The sequence below is a fragment of the Chenopodium album genome, chromosome 27, assembly GCF_948465745.1.
Source record: "Chenopodium album chromosome 27, dcCheAlbu1.1, whole genome shotgun sequence".
NCBI lineage: Eukaryota > Viridiplantae > Streptophyta > Magnoliopsida > Caryophyllales > Amaranthaceae > Chenopodium > Chenopodium album.
The window spans coordinates 24,014,639-24,041,592 of NC_137860.1; the positions used below are offsets into that span (position 1 = coordinate 24,014,639).

Here is a 26,954-nt window from a genome sequence, read left to right on the forward strand (position 1 = left end):
CTTATTTTTACTGAACTGAAATTAATTTTACTGAACTGAACTTATTTTTACTGAACTGAAATTATTTTTACTTAATATTATTTTTTTAAGATGAAAAAAACAGGGCCTTACTTTTGATGAAAGGAGGTTAGAGAGGAGAATGAAAATACACAAAGTCTTATATGTGGCTGGCCACACGATGTGGCCATTCAAAACGAGGGTTACTTCATTAGTGTATTAGGGATTACTCATTCAGTTTTTCAGGGATTACTTCGTTAGTGATATATGGGTTACTTAGGGGTTACTTGGTGAGTATTATAAGGGTTACCGGGTCAGTATTATTGGGGTTACTTTGCTCTTTTACAAGTGGTCACATGGTGTAACCAGCCGCACACAAGACACACTGATGAAAATAAGGATAGTTAAGTAGTTGATTCACTTATCCTAATTTAATCCTCAATCCATATCAAATAAGAAAAAATATCATTTATACGGGTATTTTTATTCCACTTACTACTTCTCCACTTACCAAATAAGTTAAAACCATCATTTTTATTCTTATTTCACCGACGAATCTCTATCCATATTTAAAAATTAAAACCAGGAAAAGTATTTTAAATGAGTAAATTATACGGAAACCATTGTATGGTACATGTACAAAAAAATAAATTAATGTGAAAATAGACGTTGAGCTTGCCGACTATGTCCTTAATGTCAACTATAAATAATTTATAAATACAATTCTTAAAAATATATATACGGCATATTATAAATTATTTTTAAATAAAGAAAGAAAATACTTGTAGACCGTTTACACGTCCTACACAGTTACACGTGTTACCTGACAGTTCCACTATTTCATGGAAACATTCCATGACAACATCCAGTCAACGGCTTTTTGAAACATAATGCATAAACTATTAGCAAGTCTTGGTGATCACTCCACATTAATTTAGTTAGGATGTAATTATGAATTAAATATTTTAATCCAGTTATAAAGGTTAATACACAAACCTTTGTCTTGTTCTTTAAAGTTTAACAATACAAAGTTATATGTGTATTAAGACTCAAATTAATCTTGAGTCTTTTTCATAATACATAACCATGAGATGACCATATGTAAAAACACCAACACAAGTCAAATGGTTTATGTAAATACTAAATAGGGTAAAAGTCGAACCAAAACCCTTAAAAGACAAAGTGATTAGAGAAAAAAGAAACTTAAGTGACTGAATAATAGATATATATATATATATAGATATATACATATTCAAAAGTGTGAACAAATGATCACTCAAAATCATAAGAAAAAACACTGCACACCATAGTCAAAACTAAACCCCAAAGCTGTAGGTGAACTAAGTCAATACTTACTATCCACAACTTAATAGCATCAAAATGCTCAAAAAGACATCGCAATTAGTTAATTACTATAATTACGTCTGCTGCTTAACAATAGAACATGACATCCTTCACACTGTCCTTGATCTTAGGAAGGGCCTGAGCCAGAGCCTGTTTTTCTGCTGTCAAGTCCTTGCCGCCACTAGTAGAACCGCTATCTGACATTGTTAGACCTTCAACATAATAGCGAGCACGAAATGCCAAAAGATGCGCATAATAAGCTGGAGGGACTGCCAAAAAATTAATACGAAATGATTTTGTTAGTCCTCAACACAGTCGTTGAAGGAACCAAGAATCTATACTATAATAAACTTCTTGAAAACTTACCAATGGAGACTGAACGTGTGCACCTAGCAAACCTGTTTAAACAAGAATTGAACACCCGATTTCAGCACACAAAACACCATAAATCTTAGGATTAAGTCAAGAAAACCAATTACAAGTGAGTGGATTATTACGTGTAACACAAGCTATTCGCCAGGAGCTGAAGTAAGTCTGCTGTAAAATTGTTCTCATCATACAGCACATGATAATGTGAGGGCCTGCTTGTCCCCTACATATGTCATTCACAAAGTTTCAGAAACTAAACAGCACAGTTAATGTATGGGCATGGCTAAAAAGTTTGATTCTACACCAAATCACAATAAAAGAAAGCAGAAACACCAAAAAAATTCAGTAACTGGAAAGGGTGGTTATATCAAAGCAAAAGAATATATATATATATATATATATATATATATATATATATATATATATATATATATATATATATATATATATATATAGGGTTTAGGGTTTGTATTGTTTGTATCATTTATATCATTTATATATACACACGAAGTATAATTTATATTGTTTGTATCAAACGAAAATGTAAATAAACTGGTTCCTATAGTTAATTTGGCTCAAGATATAAGCATAAATAGCTAGAACCTTAAAGGAATCAACTGAAAACAAGAAACCTAAAAAAGCCAAACTACACCAACTGAAACAAGTTACCTGTATCCCAGCATGACTGCATAGATAGAAATCAAACTCTGATGGATGACAAATGTTGGTGTCAACCACAGTACCTGTGACAAATATATGATAAGAGCACAATTCAAAATAAATATCTCAAGTTCAAGAAAAAGGTCAACAAGATTTCTCGAGAATTGCATAAATTTTAGAGAAAGAAGTAAACCTGGAAGAATATTTCCACTCTTGTCTGTCATTCTGTTATCAACAGGAAAGAGACGGGTGTGATGCCGCTTTTGAACAATCACAAATGTCACACGTGGAAGATAGCCCTCTTCCAAGGATGCGCAGGCCTTCAAACAAAAAGAGACAGGTGATTCAACAATCAAACCCAGCTACAAACTTCAAGTCATTTAATTTGGGTGATGACATTTCTTAGTCTGGCAGCCTTCAAGGTAAAATTTCATACCTGCCAAATAGCATTCACTTCATGCAGCAGAACTTGAGAGAATTGCCCTTCACTAACTCCATCCCTACCCCATCAAATAAGGAGTCAGTGAGAGAAAATCAATATAATGGTTTGAACATACAAAGCAGCAAACAATTATACCTGAAAAAGATAATCCTATCTGGTTTTTGCCTAGTATTTCTTAGGAAAGATATCAGCAATTCCCTACAACCAGAACAAACCAATCAAGAACCTTAAACTCAGATAACAAAAACAACAGGAAAAGTTTATAAATACTTCACCTAATCATTCCACTATGTACTTTTCCCTTCACTGGATCATCAACAACTTTATAAAGATCCTGGATAATCTCTTCCCGATGAGCCTGGGCAGAGACAAGCCCCTTGTACTTCGTCACTTCAGGCCAATCCATTGAAGCAACTACCTGTGATAGACAGCATGTAGATGGATAAAAGCTTCCACCAAGATAAACAAAGAGCAGAGGGTATATCAATGGAGGGAACCATACCGCTGCAATTGAGGCACTAGAATCCTCCCCTGGTGGAGGGTGGGTAACATCAGCACCAAAAATAATTGTTGGACGGTCAGTCAAAAGAGGTATATTTCTCTGAACAGCATCAATCAAAACAGTATTCCTCCCCCCAGCCTGAGCGATTTGAGCATTTGCATGATGAGCATAAATAAACAAAAAGATGGGTACACCCGTACACAGATACTACATAGATATACAATAAGCAGAAGTCATAAGTTGCGTAGTTACCTTCACATTGATTTTCAAAGCTACATTTTCCATGTATTGGTTATTATTCTTGGCAGCCTGCCTAGGCTGACAGCATTGAGAGACTATTCCCAACTCTGTTTCACATATTCTTTTTATAGTTCCTGCATGGCAAAAAAGAACCTAATTACTATCAATCAACCCCAAGTCAAAATCAAATCTAAAGAGTAATAATGGCCAAATACCGTAAGATCCACTTGAATCTGGCAATATTATGATCAACAACTGCAACTGTTGTTTGGCTTCAGTCCATACTTGTAAAAGAGCTTTCTGAATCTGATTTGGATGAGCTCCACGTATAGGAATACATGGCTGCTGAGTGAAAGTCTGGCAGCAAAATTAGGAAAAATCAACAAGAATATCATTGATATCAGGAAGAACGTATTAGTTTAATACCAAAGCATATACTTTCATGCCATGTAAACATACCATCCCCTTGCTAGCGCACATGGCAACCAGACTTGAACAAAAATTGCGCACTAAATCTGGATCCATGTTTGAAAAACTCAGGCATGTCCAACGACTTACAGATGCACCATTAATCATTTTCTGCACATCCGAAATAGCAGTCATAAATTTGATAAGCACCACAGCAAAAAGTAACCCCCCCAACCCCCCTCCAAAAAAATAAAAAAAGTAAAAAAAAAAAAAAATCAGTACTTTATCAATCATGTTCCATTGGCCAACTGAAGGAGCAACTTGTTTTTCTCTCCCACTGTCATGATACTTGAGCTTCAAAGGACAAGAATATACTTGTCAGTATAGCATTTGGAGTGTCAAAACTGCAAAACCCCATGGTGTTCAAAAATAAATTCTAATTAAACCAACCTACCATTGGAGGAGGCAGCACACGGGCATCAATAGTTGTACACATTTCAGAAATATTCATTCCAAACTCCTTGGTCATCTGATTTTCAGTATACCTATTGTCTTTGACCATCTTCAGACAACAGAGGCAAAGAAAGAAAGGATAAGTAATAAACCAAAAACTCTAAAGACCAATTTCAAATTATAAAAATAGCTTGATTGACAAAAAAATTACCTTCTTAATACTCTCCTCTCTTAACTCAGGTCGTTGGCAAGTTGCCTTGAGGAGAGCAGTCACCTGCCTCTCATTCAACTTCTTAGCATACTTTTGTCCATGAGCAATTTTGCAGACCTGTTGAGGGATTCACAAATGTCTATAACAATATACAAAACACGGAAAAAATATGTGGAAGAAAAACAAAAGAACCACCTCCATAGGCACATAGTTAGGCCTGCTAGACGGCCCAGTTTGGATGCATGGTAAAAAAGGATGCTGAAGCTGAATCCCATACTTGTCTTTGAAATACTGGGAAACAGACAACTGTACATTATCACATGTAAACCTGCAAACATGTCGACCAGATAACATTCAATGCCAGCTTTAGTAATTACCAACAAGAACCAGAGAAAGAGATGACAAACACTGTGTCAAATATAGTAATAATCACCCCAAATAATCCTGCAAGATAGTTCATAATGTCCTATATCATACAATATGACTAGTAACACACTATCACAAGCACAGAACAAAAAACACCAATCATCCATCAAAGGAAAAGAGGGTCACTACTTCAGGCAAAAAAGTTCAAAAAGGTGCAAACTTGGAACATACATCAGCTGATTTGCAGGTTCACTTGAGAGACCAGTCACTTTGCTGCGTTTTGTGTAGCTCAAATGTGTTAATTCCACAGTAAGCCCTTTCAATGCCCTCTTGACCTGTAAAGAAAGCTATAGATTGAGCTCTTCCTTTGTTTTTTATAACTTGCTACACTTTGACTTTTACACACTACTCAAATAATCCACTTTGACTATCTTTGATAATTAATAGACATAAAAAAAATAAAAAAATAAAAAAAATATATAGTCATGTAGGATCTTGTTGAATTCGTCTCAATTTATACTTTCATACTATAAAATTTTTATTTTGGTGATTAAAGATATTATTGTTTGAACTAATGCATTTGCAAGTGTGAAATGTTAAACACTGCAAGTAAAAAAAAAAAACACTGAACATATTAAACAAATTACATATTACCAAGATCATATGGAACTACCTTTACACGATTGGCATCATTAAGAGGCCTGTTTAGATCCCTCAACTTTAAGTACTCTTGAACAAAATAGTGAACCATCATAGACTCGTAAAATGGACGAGCAGACCCATCTACAATAGCAATATTCGATAACTCATAATCAGTCAATATAAAAATACTCGTACAATGACATTATTGACAAAAGACAAACAGAAGAATTCTGCCAAGGTACACCTATATTCAGAGAAAGACCCATTTGGGTGGGCCGAATGCTTTGATAGTAACCCCTCCAGTACTCTACACCATCTGCAAGAGGCCCCGTACCCAGCTTAACAGAAAAAAACGATCTCCCGATCACTGCATAGCTACATAACACAAGCAAAATCTCTAACCATCTCAACAAGACAAACAACCCACAGCAGCACAAGATTGTAAAAGTTTACAGCATAGAAGAAACAAAGCTTACTCATTAAGAGGCTTAGCTGCACGCATTACAACATCAAGAACTTGGATGGCATCTTGAGGAGCCTCTGAAGTCCGACCACGAAGATACTCTTGCAAATTATACAGACCAACCTTGGCAGCCAATTTGATCGCTACCTGAAATTTAGCAAGCTCCCTGACAATCATCCATTACCAGTCAACTAAGATTAAGCAGGATATTAACAATACCAAGAGAGACATTACATAATCAAGATAGAGCTTACATTTTTGAACTGCCTCTTTTTTCACGTTGCATTTCAACAATAAATTCCTTAGTCGTGAAAGGCAAGGGACCTGCGGTATAGATGCTCTTGTTGCCATCATATGCTGGAATCCGACCCCCCAAATATGACTTGTGATCCTTCACAAGTTTATTCAAAATCTCTCTGCTAAAGTTCTTTGCAGTAACTTCAGGAGTGATCGACACCTGTTCCCAAATTGATAAATAAGACAAAACACATTACCAATATGCTCCTTGGATTAAATCCTTCACGTTAGAAGATAGAACAGAGAGGTCATTGAAGCAGCCATAGTTCACATCAGCACATAACTCCTATTCTCAAGTACTGTAATTTCATTATCCTACAATGTCAATCAAAGACATACCTTAACCAATTTCTACTCTCTAATGTAATTCTTCAATATTTTCTACAAAATCTATGGGAGTGAAAGTCACATAGAGCCGCATAACACGCACCCAATTACACACAGAAAAAAGAGAAGAACAAAAACATGGGAAAAATCAAAGGTGAATTTTGCAATAAATGATTACCAGATTAAACACTACACCTTAGTACCATATTACCACATAATGACATGAGAACAGATTAAAAAAGAAACCTTAAACTCCTAAATGTAGCTTCAAACAAAGCACACAATCGCGCACATTCAAGCACGATGGAAGTGCATTAACTTAAGAGACCTAAGACAAATAAACCCCATATCCAAATCATCAAACTATTGACACATCCGCATATACTCATACAATAATTTGAACAACACATCTAAACAACGAACAAAAAAAACATTTTTGAAATAATTTTTAAATCAATGTAAATTCTGTCCTTTAAAAAAAATTCAATGGCAAAATAAATAAATAGTACTTGTAATTTTTTAGATTTCTGGGCATTAAAACTGTGACATAGATACCATCAAAACCCTAAATTCATTTAATTTCATGCAAAAAAAAAAAAAAAAAAAAAAAAAAAAAAAAAAAAAACAATCATCACATTCAAACCGCTGATCTAAGCAAAAACACCCAAAACAAACACAAAATGTAATTAAGAGGAGAGAGATAGAATGATTACATCATAGTGATGAAAATCACTATTTTCATAAGCAAGCTGCACAACAAAGTGATTCGCCCGAACAGAACACTTCATTCCAACCCTTCCAAACCCAGGTCTTCTCGGAGGATTCAACGACTTCGATGACCTAGGCGACGGCTTAACACTCAACTCCGACATCGCTTTATTCAATCCATCACCACTCGCCAATTTCCACGTCTCCTTCGACAATACTCCGACATTCGGCGGTCGGAAACCTCCTCGACCACCACCACCACCTCTTCCGCCGGAATCACCGCGACCTCGTCCGCCGCCGTAATCGCCGCCGCGGCCTCGTCCACCACCACCGTAGTCACCGCCACCACGACCACCACCGTAATCACCGCGACCTCGTCCGATGGAATCGCCACCACCACGACCACCACCGTAATCGCCGCGACCTCGTCCGCCGAAATCACCACCACGGCCGCGTCCTCCGCCGGCACCACCGCCGCTACCACCGCGTCCGCCGCCGGTACTACTGCCGCCACGGTGCGACATTGTTGGAAAATTGGGAGTAGAGTTAAGTACTTGAGTTACGAAGGTAACTGCAGAGAAAGTATGATGAGAGAGAAAAGGAAGTGAGAGAAGTGAGAGAAGAAAATGGGTCGTTCTTAGTTCTTAAGTAATAAGACTAGGGAAACTGTATTGTTTTTATCTTTTGGACGATTTTACCCTTTATTCTATTTGTTTCGCAATTTTTAATTTTTTTTTTTTTTTTTGGAAAATTGGTTAGCAAGTTTCTTTACTCCGTACATAGTAGTGGGCTTGGCTTTTTATTTTTGGCGGTTTTTTTTCATTTTCCAATTTTTTTTATTTTATTTAATGATAATGATGGGGCAGTTGTGGCAATGTGGCTTTTGGAATTTTATTAGTACTTTGATTTTATCATTTTAAATTGGGGTTTGGGCTTTAATAAAAGTGTTAAGGGCAAAAATAATCTTAGAAAATTATTTCAAGAAATTATAATTGCGTCATCGGAATTTGCGTCATTGTGATGAAGTAAGCAAAAGCAAATTAAAATCATTCTCTAGAACTTTCATCTATACCAAAGTTCTTAGACATTTCCTCGACATTTTGTACAAGTTTAGGTTCTTTAATGGCCACGAGTGTTTACGGAGTACGATTGTATAATTAGTTGTTAGCTGTTAATTATTTATGTAAACTAATTTAAAAGATATATTCTCTTAATGAACGATGATTATTAAAATTGAAGTACTAAAAGATAATTATTTTCTTCAATTAATTAAAGAGTTTTGAATAGGTTCTAACTGGCCTTGTTCAAATTCTGATAAACACATCAACATCCCTAAGTATATTATTTTCAAAATAATAATAATAATAGTACTCCCTCCGTCCCTAAATTACATTCCTCCTTTCTATTTTTGGTATTCCAAAATTACATTCCTCCTTTCTATCTTTGGTAAGTTTTTTTTTTGGAAATCAACTCTCTTTTTTTGTTTTACATTTAATGCTTTCTCACTCATCCTTACCTAATCTCACTCATAATCCTAGTGCCAAATTACAATGAATATGATTGGTTAAAAATTTTCAATTAGGAGCATGTGATTGGTCCTTTTTTTTTGCAAAGGATTGATGACATATCATGAGTAATAACTATTCTATCTTTGTCCTTCCCATTGCATTATCTAATTATTATTATTTGTCTTATTCTTCTCTCCTTAATTCCCGTGCAAATTTCCAAAGAGGAATGTAATTTAGAGACGGAGAGTATATATCAAAGAATTTATCCTTACTTTACTACGAAGCATTGTTTTTTCTCAAAAATCATTGTCAGAAACTTCCAAAGATTTATCATTATTTTAAATCAATCATCAATTGATAATAATCACGATCAGACCGATGGATACTTCAAGTGGTTAGAGCTTTCTTTCGGTTCAAGAATTCTTGGGTTCGATTCTCATTGTCTTTATGCTTCTCTAAATACGTAGTACCAAAAAAAAAAAAAAAAAAAAAAAAAAAAAAAAAAAAAAAAAAAACTAATAAGGATTTTTTTTTCTAAACTTATCTCATTGAGTTTATTTAAAATTATAGATCTGAAATGAGTGAAAATAAGGTGAACAGAATATATATATCATTTCAATAAATTTAGGGCTTGTTGTCTTACGTTGAAATTCAGTTCAGTTCAGTTCAGTTCAGTTCCTAATTTCCTTCTCTTATAAAATATTCATTTCAATTCAGTTTAGTTCAGTTTAGTTCAGTTCAGTTTAGTTCAGTTTAGTTCAGTTCAGTTCAGTTCAATTCAGCTGAGTTTAGTCAATGAGAACAGGCCCTTAATCAATCTAAATATCTAATAAATTCAATACGTGCTAATAAGTTAAATCAGCTCTAATAAGTTCATGTCTAATAAAATGAAGAGAACACGCCCTAATTAGGCTAACAAACTTTTGAACTTTTTTTTCCTATTTATTCTTAATTTTTTTATAAAAAATCACTATGTGAAAAAAAAAAAAAAAAAAAAAAAAAAAAAAAAAAAAAAAAAGCTTATAAATTTCAATTGGATTTTTGTTATATGATAAATATTCTTAAAAAGATATTTGTTTTTTTTATTGGTGAAATTATAAAGATATTTGTTGATATTATAGAATATATGTTAATATATTCTTACTATATGTAATTATCTTTTTCAAATTTTGTTAAAATCTTAAATGTATCTTCTATTATCAATAATCAATAACTATAACTATAACTATATATATTAAAAGACACACCAAAAATGACACGTGTCATCTCTAGGCGTGTCTTTAAGTTTTTTTTAATTAAATTCTAATAACGAAACATATCTTATAAAAATAATTCCCAAATCTGTTTTTTCAAATATACATAAAAGAGAGATAAAGGAGAAGCAACTAACCTATGGTGGCAAGAGATGCTGAATTGGTCATGCACCAAAAACAAGAAGGGGAGAAAAAAAAAACGTGACAGTAATAAAACAGGGGGATAGAAAAAAAAACAGAAAATAAAATCAATCAATCATCAATCATCAACTATGTACTAAAAGACATACCAGCAACGACATGTGTCATCTCCTGGTGTGTCCTTAATTTTTTTTTTTTTTTTACTTTTTTTTATTAAATTCTAATAAAGAAACAAATCTTATAAAAAATAATTCCCAAATATGTTTTCAAAAAAACATAAAAATTTCCTAATCTTATACAATGTAACTACTTTAAATAAAAAGATTTGATTCTTTAAGACAAATATTTGTATAGCTATAAAACAATTTTTTAACATAATTTTGATCCGTTTTTAGAATTTAATTGTTTTTTATAAAATTTAATTATGATTGTTGAAAATTACCGTGCATGGCACAGGGGCTAACCTAGTCAATAATCAATAACTATATACTAAAAGACACACCAGTCATGACACGTGTCATCTCCTGGTGTGTCCATAGTATATTTTTTTTAAAAAAAATAAAAATTTATTTAAAGAAACAAATAATATGACAAAGATACAATAATGAAAAAGATATGAATATATATTCCCACCATCAATTATCTCACAGAATTTAGGAAACAATAATAATCACCAAGAAAATATTCACAAAATATACCATGATTATCCTAACATATATACAGTGATATATAATTATGCAATTTTTCCCTTAAAAAAAATCTTTGATTCAACAAAAATAAGGAAAATTTAATTTTAAATTTGCAGACTTAAGAAGGATACCCTTCAATAAAAGACTTAACAAAGATTAAAAAAAATAATAAAAAAATAAAAAAATAAAAAAATAAAAAATAAAAAATAATAATATATAATAAAAGGTCAATAGACACACTAGCAATGACACATGTCAATTTCTGGTGTGTCCTTAGTATATTATTTTTTTTAATAATTAATTACTACGAAGTATAATTTATTTAAGAAAATTATTTTTAAAAAGATGTTTGTTTTTGTCAAATATATAAAATGAGCAATAATATTTACCATTCTTAGGGCTTGTTCACATTTACTTAATTTCAGTTCAGTTCAGCTCCAATCAGTTCAGTTCAGTTTAGCTCTTAATTTCCCTCTCACATAAAATATTCATTTCAGCTCAATTCAGTTCAGTTCAGTTCAGTTCCAATTAGTTCAGTTCAGTTCAGCTCAATTCAGTAAATACGAACAGGCCCTTATTCAATTTTGTTTAAGATATTTTAAACAATTTTTATATTTTATGCTATAAATAAATTAATTTGTCAAAAGAAAATATGGGGTAATTAAAATAACCGTGCATTGCACGGGAACTAACCTAGTTATATTAAAAAGACGCGGCTGACACGTGTTAATTCCTAAAATGTATTTTTATTTTTATTTTTTAAATGTATTCTTAAAAAAAATGGTCATGTAGAATTTTTTTTTTTTTTTTTTGTGGTCTTATAAAAATATTGGGCATGTATTTTTTTTTGTCTCTTTGAAACATTTTTTTTTTGGAAATTTAAAAAATAGGATTTTTCTAAAAAATCTTATTAAATTCAATTATTTTTTTTTTTTTTTTTTTGTATATTTTCAGCTATGTCACTCTCTCTATTTCTTTTTATTTGTTTTATTTCCAATCTACACAATTTTCAATGAAATATTATGATTAAAATCTCACAAGCTACAATATAACAGAAAAAAATAGATACTCGTAACTTATAAATTTAAAAAAATCAAAAATTGAGACGAATTTAAAAAAATTTCACGTGACTATACTTTGAATTAAATATCTATCCTTAATCTACGGAGTATTAGATTGCAATAAACTTTTCGAGATTCTATATAGAACAATTAATAAGACACAGTGGGAGCACTATTTCAGTATTTTTAAATAATACTCGTAATATTTTGTAGATATCATAGAATAATTCAGTACCAAACTTTAAGGTCGAGATTATGTAATAACACCCGCTCCAAAAAAAAAAAAAAAAAAAAAAAAAAAAAAAAAGAAAAAGAAGAAAGATTATGTATTATTCAAATCAATTTTACATGCACAGTTTTTAAGCACGAGTAACAAACTTTCCTTCAAAAAAAAAAAAAAATACGAGTAACAAACTTTCACATTGTTGATTTTATTAACAGGACTGTCAAGTTGCACATTGCTCCAGTTGTACATAGCGGGCAATAAGATCACTGACGTCAAGGGGCTGCTATTGAAGCTAATAGTCCTGGACCTTAGCTTCAATAAAACAACCACAACCAAGGCTCTAGGGCAGCTTGTTACTACAATTCTTTAGTGGCACTCGGTATTGTGGGGAATCCAATCGACAGCAACCTAAGCAGTGATGCCATTAATCAGCAGAAGGCTTGAGATGTTTCAATGATTATTATAGCCAAATTTTGATCTCGAAACAATATCTGGAATGCTCGCAGAAAGTCTGTGAAAAAACGTGCCAAAGTCACAAGTGGATTGATGTTTCAAGCGCTATAATGAGAAATGCGAATGTTGAGCAGAGAAGCATGAACAAGTTGAGAACGAAGGCAAGCAAATCAGCAATCAAGGTTGTAGACAAGGACATTCATCAATCAATTGAAGATACTTGTTACGGACCAATGATTTATAATACAAGTATGTGGCATCAATGCAACTCTTTGAGTGTACATTCCTTGCTGTTGGTTCTGTCACCTTCGTGTCATTGTTAACCCTGGCATTTTTCCGGATTACTGCACGCTGCACTGTTTTAAATGTGAAATGGAGTGGGAGATGTTTTTATCTACGAAAACCTCTTTGCATATAATACCACTTAACCCCTGATTTTTTTTCATTTACAGCATGTAAAAAGCAAGCTTAATTGTAAAAATATGAAAGCCTGCCCATAATTCATCTGAATTATGACCCTAATACTCTAATGATAGATGAAAATTCCGTCTAAACTTCAACTTTATTCGACCTGTCAAATTTAAAGATCATCTAAAATTAAGTGCTCCTTGTACAAGGTAATAACAAAGCAAATTGCATACAGTACATATAAGCCTAGTTTTTGGACAGCACAGAAATATTATATCGGACAGCAAGTTCAGAAACAAGCAAAAATTAAGAATGCCAATTTTTGAATGTTGAGTTGAAACAATACAAAGGTACCTCTTCTCAGACGAACCATATCAAATCTATTTACTGGTATGTTTGGACGTTACCGGCCAAAGATCATTGTTCAGGAAATAATTTTTTCATCAGACCTTTCTAAGTACAGATACTGACAATCAAAATCATCTAAAAGCATCTAATTACCCCATCTATCTTGCTTGATCAAGCTCATTTTGTCACCATCATTCACTGATACTGTCACGACACAATTATCACTGATACTCTCATTTAAATCAACCTCTATCTCAGTACCAGCTAAATAAAACGCCCTTGACTGATTCTTAAGCATTTTATAAGTATGCTTAGTAAGACTAAAGTTACTAAAATTGTACCGTCTAATTCAATTTGGCAATGACAAAAAAAAAAGTTTCCCTGTCCTTTGGTTGTTTTCAGTCACACCAATTATTACTGATTTGATCAATTCTAAAGTAAGCCAATATGATTTGATCAATTCTAAAGTAAGCCAATATTTGTAAGAATAAGAAAAACAAGACATAGCATTATGTCACAAGTTGACAGCTTCAAGTTTAAAAAAATTGGTTTATGATTTAAAAGAAGCTCTTTCTGTTTTATGATTTCCATTTCACAATAGCAATCTGGAAGGTAAAATCCCTAAAACATTCTGGAAATCGGTCAAAACCTTATGCACCATGGTCTATAGAGTAGAAACAGTACACTAATATGGGCAATGACCCTTTTGAAGTATAGCTTTCAACCTTTAAGCCATTATACAAAAGTTCCAACAAATTATTTGTAAGACACTAGAGCAAACAATACATAAAGTTTCTGACAAGATCAAAATATAACACAGATCAAAAAGCATAATATAGAGTTGAGGCAAAAATAATCACAATTCCACCATTGCGAGACAAAAAAGTTGAGAGAAATCTCGACATACTTTAGAGTAGAACATACAAGCTGCTATAAGTCTCAAAATCTCTCACTAAAGCTATGCTAATTGGAGTAGACAAGTAACAAAACAAGTTAATAAGGAAAAGAATTTTCGATAGTTGCAAAGGAAGTTGCACCAAAAAGAAAACTGCTCCACCGGTGTATACAACATCCTCAATATAATTAGTTCCTTATTTCTTCTTTCCAGCTTCTGCAGCTTTAGTCTGCCAAAACAACAAGACATGGGTTAGAAAAGCATTTTGAAAATTTGAAAAGAGTAGACTCCATAGCATGAAAGGGTTATGTATACCAGGGAGACAAAGCTCAACAGAACATACGGGAAGATATAAGTTAAAGAGAAGACGATAAAAGTGCTATGTCCTACCTTCTTAACACCACGAATCTTCTTAGCTCTGTTCTTTCGCTCCTTCATTTGTTTCCTCGACTTCTCAACCTTGGTGGCCAATCCATTCTGCACAAAAGAAAAGAGAAGGGAAGGTGAGTCAGAGGAACATACAGAGCATGAGGGTAAAGCACAACTACTCGTACCCCATTTCCATGGATAAAATAGAAGAGAAAAGGATCAATCAAAATTACCCTGATCAGCCTGTACTTGGGCTCGTACTTCTTAGCACTATCAACAGAATCATAAATCAAACCGAAACCGGTTGATTTACCACCTCCAAAATGAGTACGGAACTTGAAGACAAAGATAGAGTTTGGATCATTCACATCATACATCCTAGCTAATTTTTCCTTCAACTCAGCCTATCAAAAAGAAGATTGTGATAAGACAATCAGCAAGCAAAGACATCACAAATTCACATCACACTAAAGACAGTAAAGCTACAAATAAATATTGCACAGCTTTCGCAGTAATTTTGGAAGACAAAAATGCAGAGTGAAGCAACATACATTCATCATTGAACAATGTTCTTCAAAGACGTAAATTTACAAATTGAGGGAAAATCACTGAAAATCCAACAATCGTAGTACAAAACTTCTAATTGGAATCATTTAAGAAGGTGAGTATTGCTGATTGATCAACTTCCAATGCCAAAAGTAAATCCATGAGCACAATTCAAACATGTCATTAGGAAAAAAAATGACCACGACAACTGCAATGCATATAGTAATAAACAGCGGCATTATAATTGCATACATTAACAAGCTGCTATACTAACAATTCAGAGGATTAGAAAACCAACAATTACCATGACCCGTTCGCTACACTATACATATAGTAAGATTAGTACCCACTGCTTAATACCAATATATGCACGATACATTAAGAACAAGACAACAAAATAAGCACCGAAATTGACTACTTTAAAAATGACATAATATTCATCAACAAATAATGTTAGGCTTCAGCACACTTGGTTCCAGCATAATCAAACATCAGTACATAAAAAACTAACCATATTAATGTTGCAAATTACATAAAATATGAATGTTGCAAATCACATGATATACTAATTATTAGTATTAATGTTGCAAATTACATGTTCGTAAAAAATAATTTAATTGGAGAAGTAAATTAGGTGTACTGATTTTAAATTAGCAAATAAAACAACACTATAATCAAATAAAATGCGATTTACAATCGAGAAAATAAGATGATACCTTGGAAACGTTTGCGCGACCAGGGTGAAGAACATCGATGACCTGAAAAATAAATTAGGGTTTAAGAATTCAAAAATCAAAAATTAATAATTTAAGGAATCAATCAAAACGATAAATGAAAATGAAAATGAAAAGAAATGAAAACTAACGAATTGCTTCCTAGAAAGAAGACGATTAGTCATGAACTTGCGAGTCCTGAGTGTAACTGCCTTTTCCGCCATTGTTGATTTCTCTCAACTCTTTCACTCTCTCTCTCTCTCCTCTGGTGCAGGTGCTTGCGGCTGTTATTCCAAAGAGAGTGAAGGAGAGAAGAAGGTGAAGAATTTAGTACGAACTAGGGTTTGCTCTTCGTGTTTTTGGGTTTTTTTATTAAGTTTTTCTTTCGGGCCTCTTATTTGAGCCCAATGTTGGACATTGATAGGGTGGGCGAATATGATCCGATTGACCCGATCCGTGATCCGATTTGAAATAGGATATCTAATCCAATTTTCTAAAGTTTGTTTGGAAAAAAAAATGTATTCTTACTTTTCTATTATCAGTTTTGAAAATTATCAAGTTTGAGCAATTTTAATTCATTATAAGATAAATATCATTTGATTTTGAAAAACAAAAAACCAAAAAACAGAAAGCGACAGAGATACCAAACAGTCACTTATATTTCGGATTCGCTTCTAAAATTTTTAATTATTCGAAATATTTTATTTTACTACGTTAATTTATAAGAAAAAAATATATTATCTTCAAATCATAGTTTTATACTACCACCTACCAAAAGTTTTGGATATTCGAAATGTCTAAGAAAACCAGATATCCAATAAGAAAAACAAAGGTTCGGATATGTATTTTTTCAAATTCAAATCATTTTTTCTAGATTCAAATTTTTTGCATATATAATTTTTCAAATCAAATTGGATTAGAAATATGGTAGCTTGTTTCACATTATAAATCCCATATATTTTTTTTTTCCTTTTTCATCGTATCCAAAAATATAAACAACCGTATGGATAAAATTATAATTTTTTTTCAAGGAAAACCGAGCTAATGCATTAATTAATGAACAACGTGTCTGTGGTACCTGGTTTTTAGTGGACAAAGATTAGTCTATAAAGGTTCCACTTAGGTGCCTGATAAGACTTATAAACAAAAATTAAAGTTGCCACCTTATTTTTATCCGAATAAGGACAGATTTTAAAATAGTCAATTTTAAGAAATAAAATTAAATAAATAAATAAAATCAACTGCTAACTCCATAAAAAAAAGACACAGGGTTCGGGGTTTAGGTTAAGAGAATCGAACGTCTGGAACTCGTCTTCTCTTCCGTTCTAAGGAACGGGCTCTTACTATTGCGTTGTTAAAAAAAAATCGAGTTTTAAGACATATCAACCGCGAAAGAAAAAAATAATAATTAATACAAGGTAGGTTTGAGCACCAAAGTTGCACTACGTACCGATCATAGTGAGATTTCGAATTCACTCACGGATCAAAACCTTCGTAGTTCGGACAGATGCCATATTTTAAATAACTAATTCCATTGGGTTTTTAATTTGGGTTGTTGACATAAATGTCATTTTGTAAGTGGGATTTTAGTGATCTTTGACGGATTCACTCATAAAAGTAAAATGAACCACCTTGGTTGAGGAAAATCACCCCAATTAGTGATCACCAAAAATGTCTTTTGAACAAGACAATTCAACAAATGCGTCCCGATTGACGACTTTTTAGTGGGTCAATGTATTTTTTGGAGTGAAACTGTAAGGGTTCACTATATAATCTCACTTTGGGTCTAAATTCACTCAAGGTTAATTTTTGTAAGGTTTTAAGGGTTATGTGTTTAGGCTTAATTAATGGAATTGGCCAAATAAAACACGACACCTGTCAAGGCCTTACTTCCAAATAAAAGGGAACAATAAACTATTTAATCATATCTGATTGTCAATTAATCCATCGGGTAATTATGATAGGATATAAGTTTATTTTTGTGGAGATGGATAATTGTTACAACCTTATATGACTAAATAATAAATCTTAACCTCATGTTTGGAAATGAGGCCATAACCTCATATTAACTATTATTACTTATTAAAAACAAACAATCAAAGTTATGATTCATTCTTGTTCACAAAAGGGTTTTGAAATAAGAAGGTTCACAAAATTATAAAAGAAAAATAAAATTGTTAAAACTTTTATTTCTAAAGTCTTAAAAGAAAATTAAAGTCCTTAAGACATCAATTATTTCAAAAGTCATCTTATAATAAGATTAAAGAGTTTAAAACAACAACATTTAGAATTAAAGACTCTTATTTCTGAAGTCATCTTCAAAATAAGATTAAAGTTTCTTAAAATAACACTTAGAATTAAGGCTCGTTAAAACTCTTATTTCTAAAATCATTTTTAAAATAAGATTAAAGACATTTTCATTAAAACCTCATAAGTTAAGAAGAATATATATAATATAGTGTAATATAAGTTTCATACCACCATTAATAAAAATTTTAAAAAACAATTAAGAGAAAAACGTGCATATTTCATCTTTTTGATAGTTTAAACTAAAAAAATATTAAAAATCATAAAAAAATCGAAAAAATTATTGTGAGATATGGTTGGAAAGCTCTTGAAAAGTTCTATCACTTGAGCTAAAGAACTGGAACTGATTCTGGTCGTAAAGGTTCTTTCATAGGCCATCTTTGGGACGTGGTAAGTAATTCCTTACTCTTGAACATCATCTACATAAACTCTTAATTCATTAGGTCTTTAAGCTCACCTTAAGAAATAAATCATTCTTAAAAATATGCTTTAGACAGACACATGAATGTATTGACCTTTCATATTTAAAATGCATTAGAAAGAGATGCAATGCAAAATGCAATTACCCCCCCTCTTTATAACCTATCACCTCACCAATAGGCTTGGCTTTCTAATGTGGAGTAATGAAAGATTTAGGGCTAATTTAGCACATAAAATCATCATTACCCCTATTGGTAACATCACATGGAAACAAACATATTAGTTAGCATAATATTAATAATAATTAAGGAAATTAAGAAAAGATTGAAGATAATACCTTGAGCTAGATGTAGCAATTTTTGGATAACCTCTTTGGTTTAACAAGGATGAAAAGATGATCACTCCTTAGTTAAAATGAAATTAAAGAGTCTAAGTAATTTTTTTTGGAGTTTTGATATATTAATAGAAACTAAAGCAAAATGAAGCTAATGAACTCTTTTTTTTTTTATTTTTTATTAGAGAAAATAAACTTGAAAAATAAAGCTAAACTTAAGAAATAAACTTTTTTTTTTTGGGTTTTAAGATAGAATAGGAATATTTAAGCAATTAAACTAATATTTTTAACAAAGATAATAATAACAACAATACTTGAACTTGAAATATTTTTGTGTTTTTTTTATAGGAATTAAAGATGATAACAATACTTAAATAAAAATAGCAACTTAATTATAAGATGCTTTTCAATAAGCTAATAACTTAATAATAAAGCTAAATTAGAGAGATTTTAACTAAAACTAAGATTAGAGGAGAATTTTTAGAGAGAAGAGTTGTAAGAATTTTTTGGTGTCTTTAAAACTTGAGAATTAGGGGGGTATTTATAGGAAAATAAAGGGGTTAATTTGTAAATAAAAAAAAGTAAATAAATTAAAATTCAAGGATTACTTTGATAAATATCAAGATCTTGGTAATAATGAGAATCTTGATATTAAATTCTCTTGTTTTACATGTAACAAACTTGCTAATCTGTTTTGCAACGCTTAAACTGATAATATATAGGAAACCGTAATAAAATCAACTCTAATATTCACATAATAAAAAGGTTCTAAAATGCCATGGTATATATATAAAAAAAAAAATATGTATGACCAAGTCGTGTCATAACTCAAAAAAAAAAAAAAAATACTCACATGGTATACAATAAAAGAGTGCCTAAATTTAACTAGTCACTATTATACTCACCAAGGTGTTAAAACAACACTTATAAAAAGTTAGCTCTGAGATGTCAGCTCTAAAAGATACACAAAGACATTATGTTACAATACTAAAAGGGTTGGACAAAATATCTCAGAGTTAGTAAAAAAAGTAAAAGAGAAATAACCCCTACCCTTATTAGATAGTACATATAAATTTACCCAAGAACATCTGAACATACGACAAAACCTTATACATACGAGCATTTTAAATAATAACCCTTACTAAAAAAAGTGGATTATATAAAACCATAAGATTGACATGGTCAACATGAAAATACATCATACAATATTAAGTCACACAACGTAAATTTAAGGTGGTCAAGAGTAAAATATATTCCCTTAACCGAATGACCTTTTAAAAAAAAGTGAACTCTTATCTTACTTTACTCTACTAAAACACAATTTATATTTATCATAGTCGTAAAAAAACAAAGACAAAAGATACAAAACTAGATCAAAACAACAGGAAAACAAATAAAACAGAAGCCAAATATATGTCGGCAAAGTAAATTTTCATAACAGAAATTACTATTTGGAATAGTGACAAATAGTGTTTGCATAGTGTCAAATAGTGTTTCGAATAGTAAAATACAATACATGACGCGTATGAAATCCTGCTATCCCAATTAGCGTCGGATAAATATTGATACAATTGATCCAAATTGAAATTTATTGGATACCACATTAACCGTGGGAGATAAAAAAAAAGGTAACGTTAATTCACTATTGACAATTGCTCATCAAAAATTGACAAAGGAACACACAAACTAGACTGAAATAAGCAAGTTATACAGAAATATAAAAGATAAAGAAAAAAAAAAACAAAACGACACTGAGCAATTGACGTACAAATGATGAATGATTGAAAAGGAAGAAAAAGACAAAAAAAAATAAGTTCCAAAATGCATGTCTCCACTCATATATGTCAGTAGTGATTAAAACCATGCATTGGTATGGTGATCAGCAAAATGCGCTGCCAATACAATAAATCCTAACTGAAATCAAGATAAATACTCCACTGTCTGTACTCACCGAAATACAGACCGTATTATTTCTATACGCGTAACATTCTAACCATCAAATTCCCACTGTCCCGCAAATCGCTCACGTCTATATATCTATCATGCTAGATAAATGTTGGTACAATTGGCCCGAATTGAAATTAATCGGATCCAATATAAATTGAGGGAAAATAAAAAATAAAAAGGTAGTATTATCTTAGCTCATACCTCATAATGGTAAAAAGTGTTCATTCAAGGAGGTCCCTTTAAGACTACAACATGTAGTACCCATTTAAATGTGGGAATGTTTGTCATTTCCCTATATTGGTTGGACATGAGTCTTTAGAGTAATGGGCTTTATAGCTTAGGTAAATTGGTCATACACAATAGGGTAGTGCACAAATCACAAAAGAAATACTAGATAAAATAAAAAGCACCCTAAGGGTCTAAGTGAACATATTAATATACTTACTATACTCTAAAGGGTTAAACGATACTTGTTTATAAGGAAAATGACATATTCCCCTAACGAGACAAAAATATTGTACTTTATACTATACGATTATTATACAAATACGTACAAAAATACGATTATTATACAAAAATACTTACTTTTTACTATAAAAAGAAATTACCCTTATCCAAAATCTCCACTCACCACTTAATTCTTATCTTCTTCCATCTTCCTTCTTACCCGAAAAAATCAAACAAAAACCACCATTAAACTCAACCACCATGTTTCAAGAAAACCAAGAAGATCAGCCTGTTTTTACATTTGAGGAAGACATGAGGATGATAAGGGTGTATTTCATGTACATTGTGGGGCTAATGGTCCTCCTAATGGCCATATTAATTTACTTGTTAATCCACAAGTAAAAACCCGAAAATTACTTCGGTGGAACAGGGTAATAATGCATGTAATGTGAGCTGTACTTCAATATTTTGTAATTTAGTAATTTAGAAGTACAAATTGTAACATGTATTTTGGAAATTATTAATAAAAAATCATTATTATTACTCGTTTCCTTCGTTTTATGTAATAAAACAAACGTCATTAAGTTTATAAAAATAATCAGCAAAATAATAATTATTATTTGCAAAAAAAACAATAATTATAGTAATAAAAAATAATTATTAGTGATAATTAAAAAGGTAGGATCAAAATTTGGTGTCTACAGTGTCCAAGAGTACATAAGGGGAAACCGTTGCCGGACAATGGTTGACCCAAACCTGTTCTACACAAAAAGGCATTAGCTTAACAAGGTGATGAGCAACAAAATTGCCATCCCTTTTGACATGAGACCAAGAGCTAGACATAAAACTAAAGCACAACGATAAAAATAGGGCAAAACAAGTCCAGCGTCTCAAATATTCTGGGATAGAGGGAGTAAAACAAGAAAATTCTTGTGCTGATTTTGTAACCTGAATCCAAACAATAATCAATCGTAGTCCTGCACAACTGAAGACCAAATTAATGTTATTAACATCTTAACCATCGAAAGTGATCGATAAAATATTGTATTTCGAAAAAAACTTGTCTTTGAAAGGAATATAAACTCTTTCTTTCAAGAGAGACATTATTATAACCAAAGAAACAAAAAGAAATAACTTTTAAAAAAAAAATGGGATTTCCGATGAAAGCCTCTTTAAAATTAACCAATGGAGGCTAGAGTTTAGGAGAAAGAAGATAGATATGAGGCTAAGGTTTTAATTTTTACCATTTTTAGATATTTTGATTTCAGATTGCCTTTTAAAATTTTCAAATTTTTAGATATTTTGATTTCAGGTTGCCTTTTAGAAAAATCATTATTTTCGAATTAAAATATTATACAACCACCTATTAAAAGTTTTGGATATCCGAATTGCCTAGGAAACTAGATATCGATCCAATCCGAAAAACGTATATCCAATGCATTTGTTTAAGGTTCAAATTCTATCTGCTTTTCAATTCAGATTCGAATAATTTTTTCTCGATTCGAAATATTTGCATATGACTTTTTAATCCGATCGTAATACTACTTTTGTTTCATAATAATATAAACCCAATTAACCCATATACGCTTACACCGTCACACAAAACATGTATGATTAGTAGCGAACATCTTAAACAATGTATTAATAAAATTATATCAACACTTCATAAAAGTGAGAAAGTAATATTACTATTCAGTTTCGAAGTATATAAATATTGTTTTTGCCATGTTACATTTTTCTTTTGTTTTTTAATGTTTTTTTTCCAACTATTTTGTTTCTTTTGCATTCATTTAGGTTAGGAAGATTGTTCCCTCGGAAAATATAAAAAGTACCTTGCGCATATAAATAATATGAAGGATATTGAACTGTCAAATAAGAGTGAGACAAAAAAAAAATAAAGGAGTAAAGGAGAAGATTTGAACTTGGGGGATAAAAAATGATCGAACTCAATTTTCTCCCAAAACCGACTCCTATAATACAATAATTAATGTCAGATCATATAAACTCCTTAATCAGAGTGATTTCCATTGATCAATATTTATAGGGTTACAATGAGAAACCTAATCATATTAGGTAACTATAAGATATGTACAGATATCAAAGATAATCTTATACAAAATATATCCTAAACCTAGGATGAGAATATTCTATGGATATTCTCTATCACACCCCCGCAGTCGGAGAGGGAGAAAATCGGATGCTCAGACTGGATCTGAATCACGCATCAAGCGGTAAGGATAGTATGGTAACCCATGATCAAAAGAGAAGTAGTAGACATGTGCCAGTGATGACAATGATGAGAAGCAACAGCCACGACCTACGTAGAGTAGAGATAAGCACTGCTAAGCCGGAGGAGAAGGAGAGGAGCCGCACAGACTTGGGCTAAGTTGCAGATCCAAAAAAGAAGAAACTAAGGGATCAAACCATCATCGGGTAGAAGACACTACACTACTACGGGAAATCACAGTTGAAGAAAAAAACAAATAAGATAGCCTAAATTCCACACCACTTAACCACTAGAAACTATTTACCTCTAAAAAAATTGACCCACACAACAAGATAAATTCCACCAAATTAAAACAAGTTAAGTAGTGGCTGGATTTAGAGAATAAGAAATTTCACCGCATGTTCTTGTGATAATTAAAATTGACAATAAATTGAAAAGGTAAGAAAAAGTGTTGTTAGTGCCAAAAATCCAACACTCCCTTTAAGTTATTATAGTGTAGTTGTTCAAGGCTCCAGCCAAGTAGAAGACCTCCGTTGGGAAGGGGTCAGGAGCAAGACTACAACGTAACTAAGGTGGTGGAGGCCAACAACGACATTGAGAAAAAGAAGACTATCAAAGGGGTGGTTTGTCTCGTGGGTCTGGCTCATCCAAGACTACTATATCAGTCATTGGATACACTACGCAAGATTGCAATTCACTCACAGATTAGGTTAAAGAAGGAGAACTATGAGTGATCTAGATGGCGTATTAGGTGGAGAACCAAGAGGTAGAGGTAGATCATAGAGCTCCTGTGTGTGGTGGGAAGTTGGAGCACAAAAGGGGTTGCCGATGATGGTTAACCATCATACTCTATAATTAAATCGCGGAAGCCAAAAAAAAACAATGTGTTTTGTGTAATTGTTTGTGAATCCCGCCGGTGGGTTTAATTTTCTAACCCACCGACAGGGGAAGAGAAAATTTTAGATCTAAACAATCCCAAGATCTAACCTAAGCTGTGATACCATGTCAGATCATATAAACTCCTTAATCAGAGTGATTTCCATTGATCAATATTTATAGGGTTACAATGAGAAACCTAATCATATTAGGTAACTATAAGATATGTACAGATATCAAAGATAATCTTATACAAAATATATCTTAAACCTAGGATGAGAATATTCTATGGATATTCTCTATCAATTAACATAATTAATCTAATGCCAACATTTAATAGATAACCAAAGCCAAGGTACCCTATGACCCAACCCGGGAAATCTAGGTACCCGCTTTTGTCGAGTCGGATCATGAACTGGTTTCCTAACTACCCGCAATACTTAGAATTGAACAAGCCTACCCACCACCGTACCACACCATCCCATATTTTCTTCACTTTTCCACCTTCTTTAGCCAACACCCAGCCACCACTTGCCGTCCATCGCCGCTAGGGGTGTCCATAATTCGGATTAAAACCGAAATCTAATCCAATCCAAATCGAACTATCAATTCAGATCGAACCGAATTTTAAATTGAATCGGATCAGATTAAGATTTTTTGAAAATTTAGATTTTCGGATTGGATCGAATTGACCATAATTGGATCCATTCCAATCCGAAAACCGGATTGTAAAATTAAGCTTGTATAAATATAGATTTTTTATTTTTTATTAAGCTTAGGTCAAATACTTAATACTATTTAAAATATATTAGGGAGACTTTGTATTAATTAATTAATGATTTGATGTTGAACTATTTATTTTAATCATGATTTTGTAGACTTGTATTTATATTAAAGCTTTGATATTATAATTTTATATGCGCTAAAAATAATGTATTATAAGTTTGATTTTCGGATCGGATCCAAATTTAGTGAATTTTAATTCAGATTAGATTGGGAGAGAAATTCAAATTTAAAATTTCTCCAGAGATGTGTGCTCGACGGTGCAAGATACGCGTTTCTTAACTTTCTTTATCTGTTCAACTAACATTGGTTTGCAGGTATCGGCGTTACAAGAATGATTTGGGATCGCAGAACGTTCTGAATCATTCTCCGTCCCTATCGCTACTTTGACTTTTGTTTTCGAAACCAAAGTTTCTCCAAACTCAGTCAAAGTAGGGGCTTCTGTAGACACCCATTTGTGTCTCCCTAAAGCCAAACCCAGTGATGAATGCCTTTCACGTCGAACCATAATCGAATGAGGTGAAAATGTGGAAAGTTAAGTGTTGCTGTTTAGTTTTTATTAAAATTATCTTCTCTCTGTTTTTGAAAACAATCTTATTCTATTAAAAATAGCCGATCCAGTTTAGTTTGGTCCATGATAAGGGTCCAATAATAGTGTAATTGGATAGGGCTCGAAAAGGCCTTTCCAACGATATATTATAAGCCCAATTTCGATGAATATTGAGAAAGTTATGACAAAAATACTAAACTGGGCCCGGTTCGTTATTTACATACGGCCCAATGATCTAGAGGAGGGCCCAATGTTAAATATTATTCCTAAAATTATTAGGATTAATTATAATTTTCTAGAAGTTTCTAGAAGGTTCTTTTAAATTCTAATAGAGTTAGGATTAATGATTATTTTAAGATGGATTTTTATTTGGAATAAAATATTATTTTATTATTATATTATTATTTTTAAATTATACGTTTTTAGCTTCTGTACGGATTCCGTAGATTAAATTTGGTTAAAGATCGGATTCCGCGTGGAAAGTGCGTAAAAGCTAGGTCAAATACTTAATACTATTTAAAATAAATTAGGGAGACTTTGTATTAATTAATTAATGATTTGATGTTTAACTATTTATTTTAATCATGATTTTGTAGACTTGTATTTATATTAAAGCTTTAATTTTATAATCGTATATGCGCTAAAAATAATGTATTATAAGTTTGATTTTCGGATCGGATCCAAATTTAGTGAATTTTAATTCAGATTAGATTGGGAGAGAAATTCGGATCGGATTGGAAAATTGAAAACCAATTAATATTCTGGATTGGATCAGAATTGGACAAAATCCAAACCAAAAACCAAACGGACACCCTACCCCTCCATCCCTTGATGCTCATCCCCTCAACTTTACCACCCCTCGTTGGTAATCCCCTCCCTCGAAACCTTTTCCCCACCAATGCAAAAACTTAAAAACCCTCCTCGTAAAACGGTCGACTGTTTTTTCCCCACCCTCAAAACCATAGGCGCTAGACCACTGATGTGGATGGTACGGTAGGAAATAATAAAAAGAGACTGTAATTTG

The 26,954-nt window shown here is 32.1% G+C and overlaps 2 protein-coding genes across 2 annotated transcripts; both read right to left on the reverse strand.

Moving 5' to 3' along the window:
- Positions 1 to 1,205: 1,205 nt before the first annotated feature.
- On the reverse strand, positions 1,206 to 8,009 carry LOC145620701 (protein argonaute 5-like). The gene is made up of 22 exons (XM_081675409.1): positions 7,435 to 8,009; positions 6,352 to 6,554; positions 6,111 to 6,263; positions 5,879 to 6,009; positions 5,666 to 5,775; positions 5,224 to 5,327; positions 4,822 to 4,954; positions 4,627 to 4,743; positions 4,417 to 4,524; positions 4,245 to 4,316; positions 4,014 to 4,133; positions 3,770 to 3,911; positions 3,567 to 3,688; positions 3,315 to 3,452; positions 3,088 to 3,230; positions 2,948 to 3,010; positions 2,807 to 2,870; positions 2,564 to 2,690; positions 2,380 to 2,453; positions 1,839 to 1,933; positions 1,708 to 1,739; positions 1,206 to 1,610 (listed from the first exon to the last, which is right to left on the reverse strand). The coding sequence occupies exons 1-22, from the start codon at positions 7,951 to 7,953 to the stop codon at positions 1,429 to 1,431; spliced, it is 2,952 nt and encodes a 983-aa protein (XP_081531535.1). The 5' UTR covers positions 7,954 to 8,009; the 3' UTR covers positions 1,206 to 1,428.
- Positions 8,010 to 14,328: 6,319 nt separating this feature from the next.
- Positions 14,329 to 16,358, reverse strand: LOC145619255 (small ribosomal subunit protein eS24z). Its single transcript, XM_081673908.1, has 5 exons — positions 16,192 to 16,358; positions 16,043 to 16,084; positions 15,014 to 15,184; positions 14,802 to 14,888; positions 14,329 to 14,640 (listed from the first exon to the last, which is right to left on the reverse strand). Exons 1-5 carry the CDS (start codon positions 16,261 to 16,263, stop codon positions 14,608 to 14,610), a joined length of 405 nt encoding a protein of 134 aa, XP_081530034.1. The 5' UTR covers positions 16,264 to 16,358; the 3' UTR covers positions 14,329 to 14,607.
- Positions 16,359 to 26,954: the final 10,596 nt, after the last annotated feature.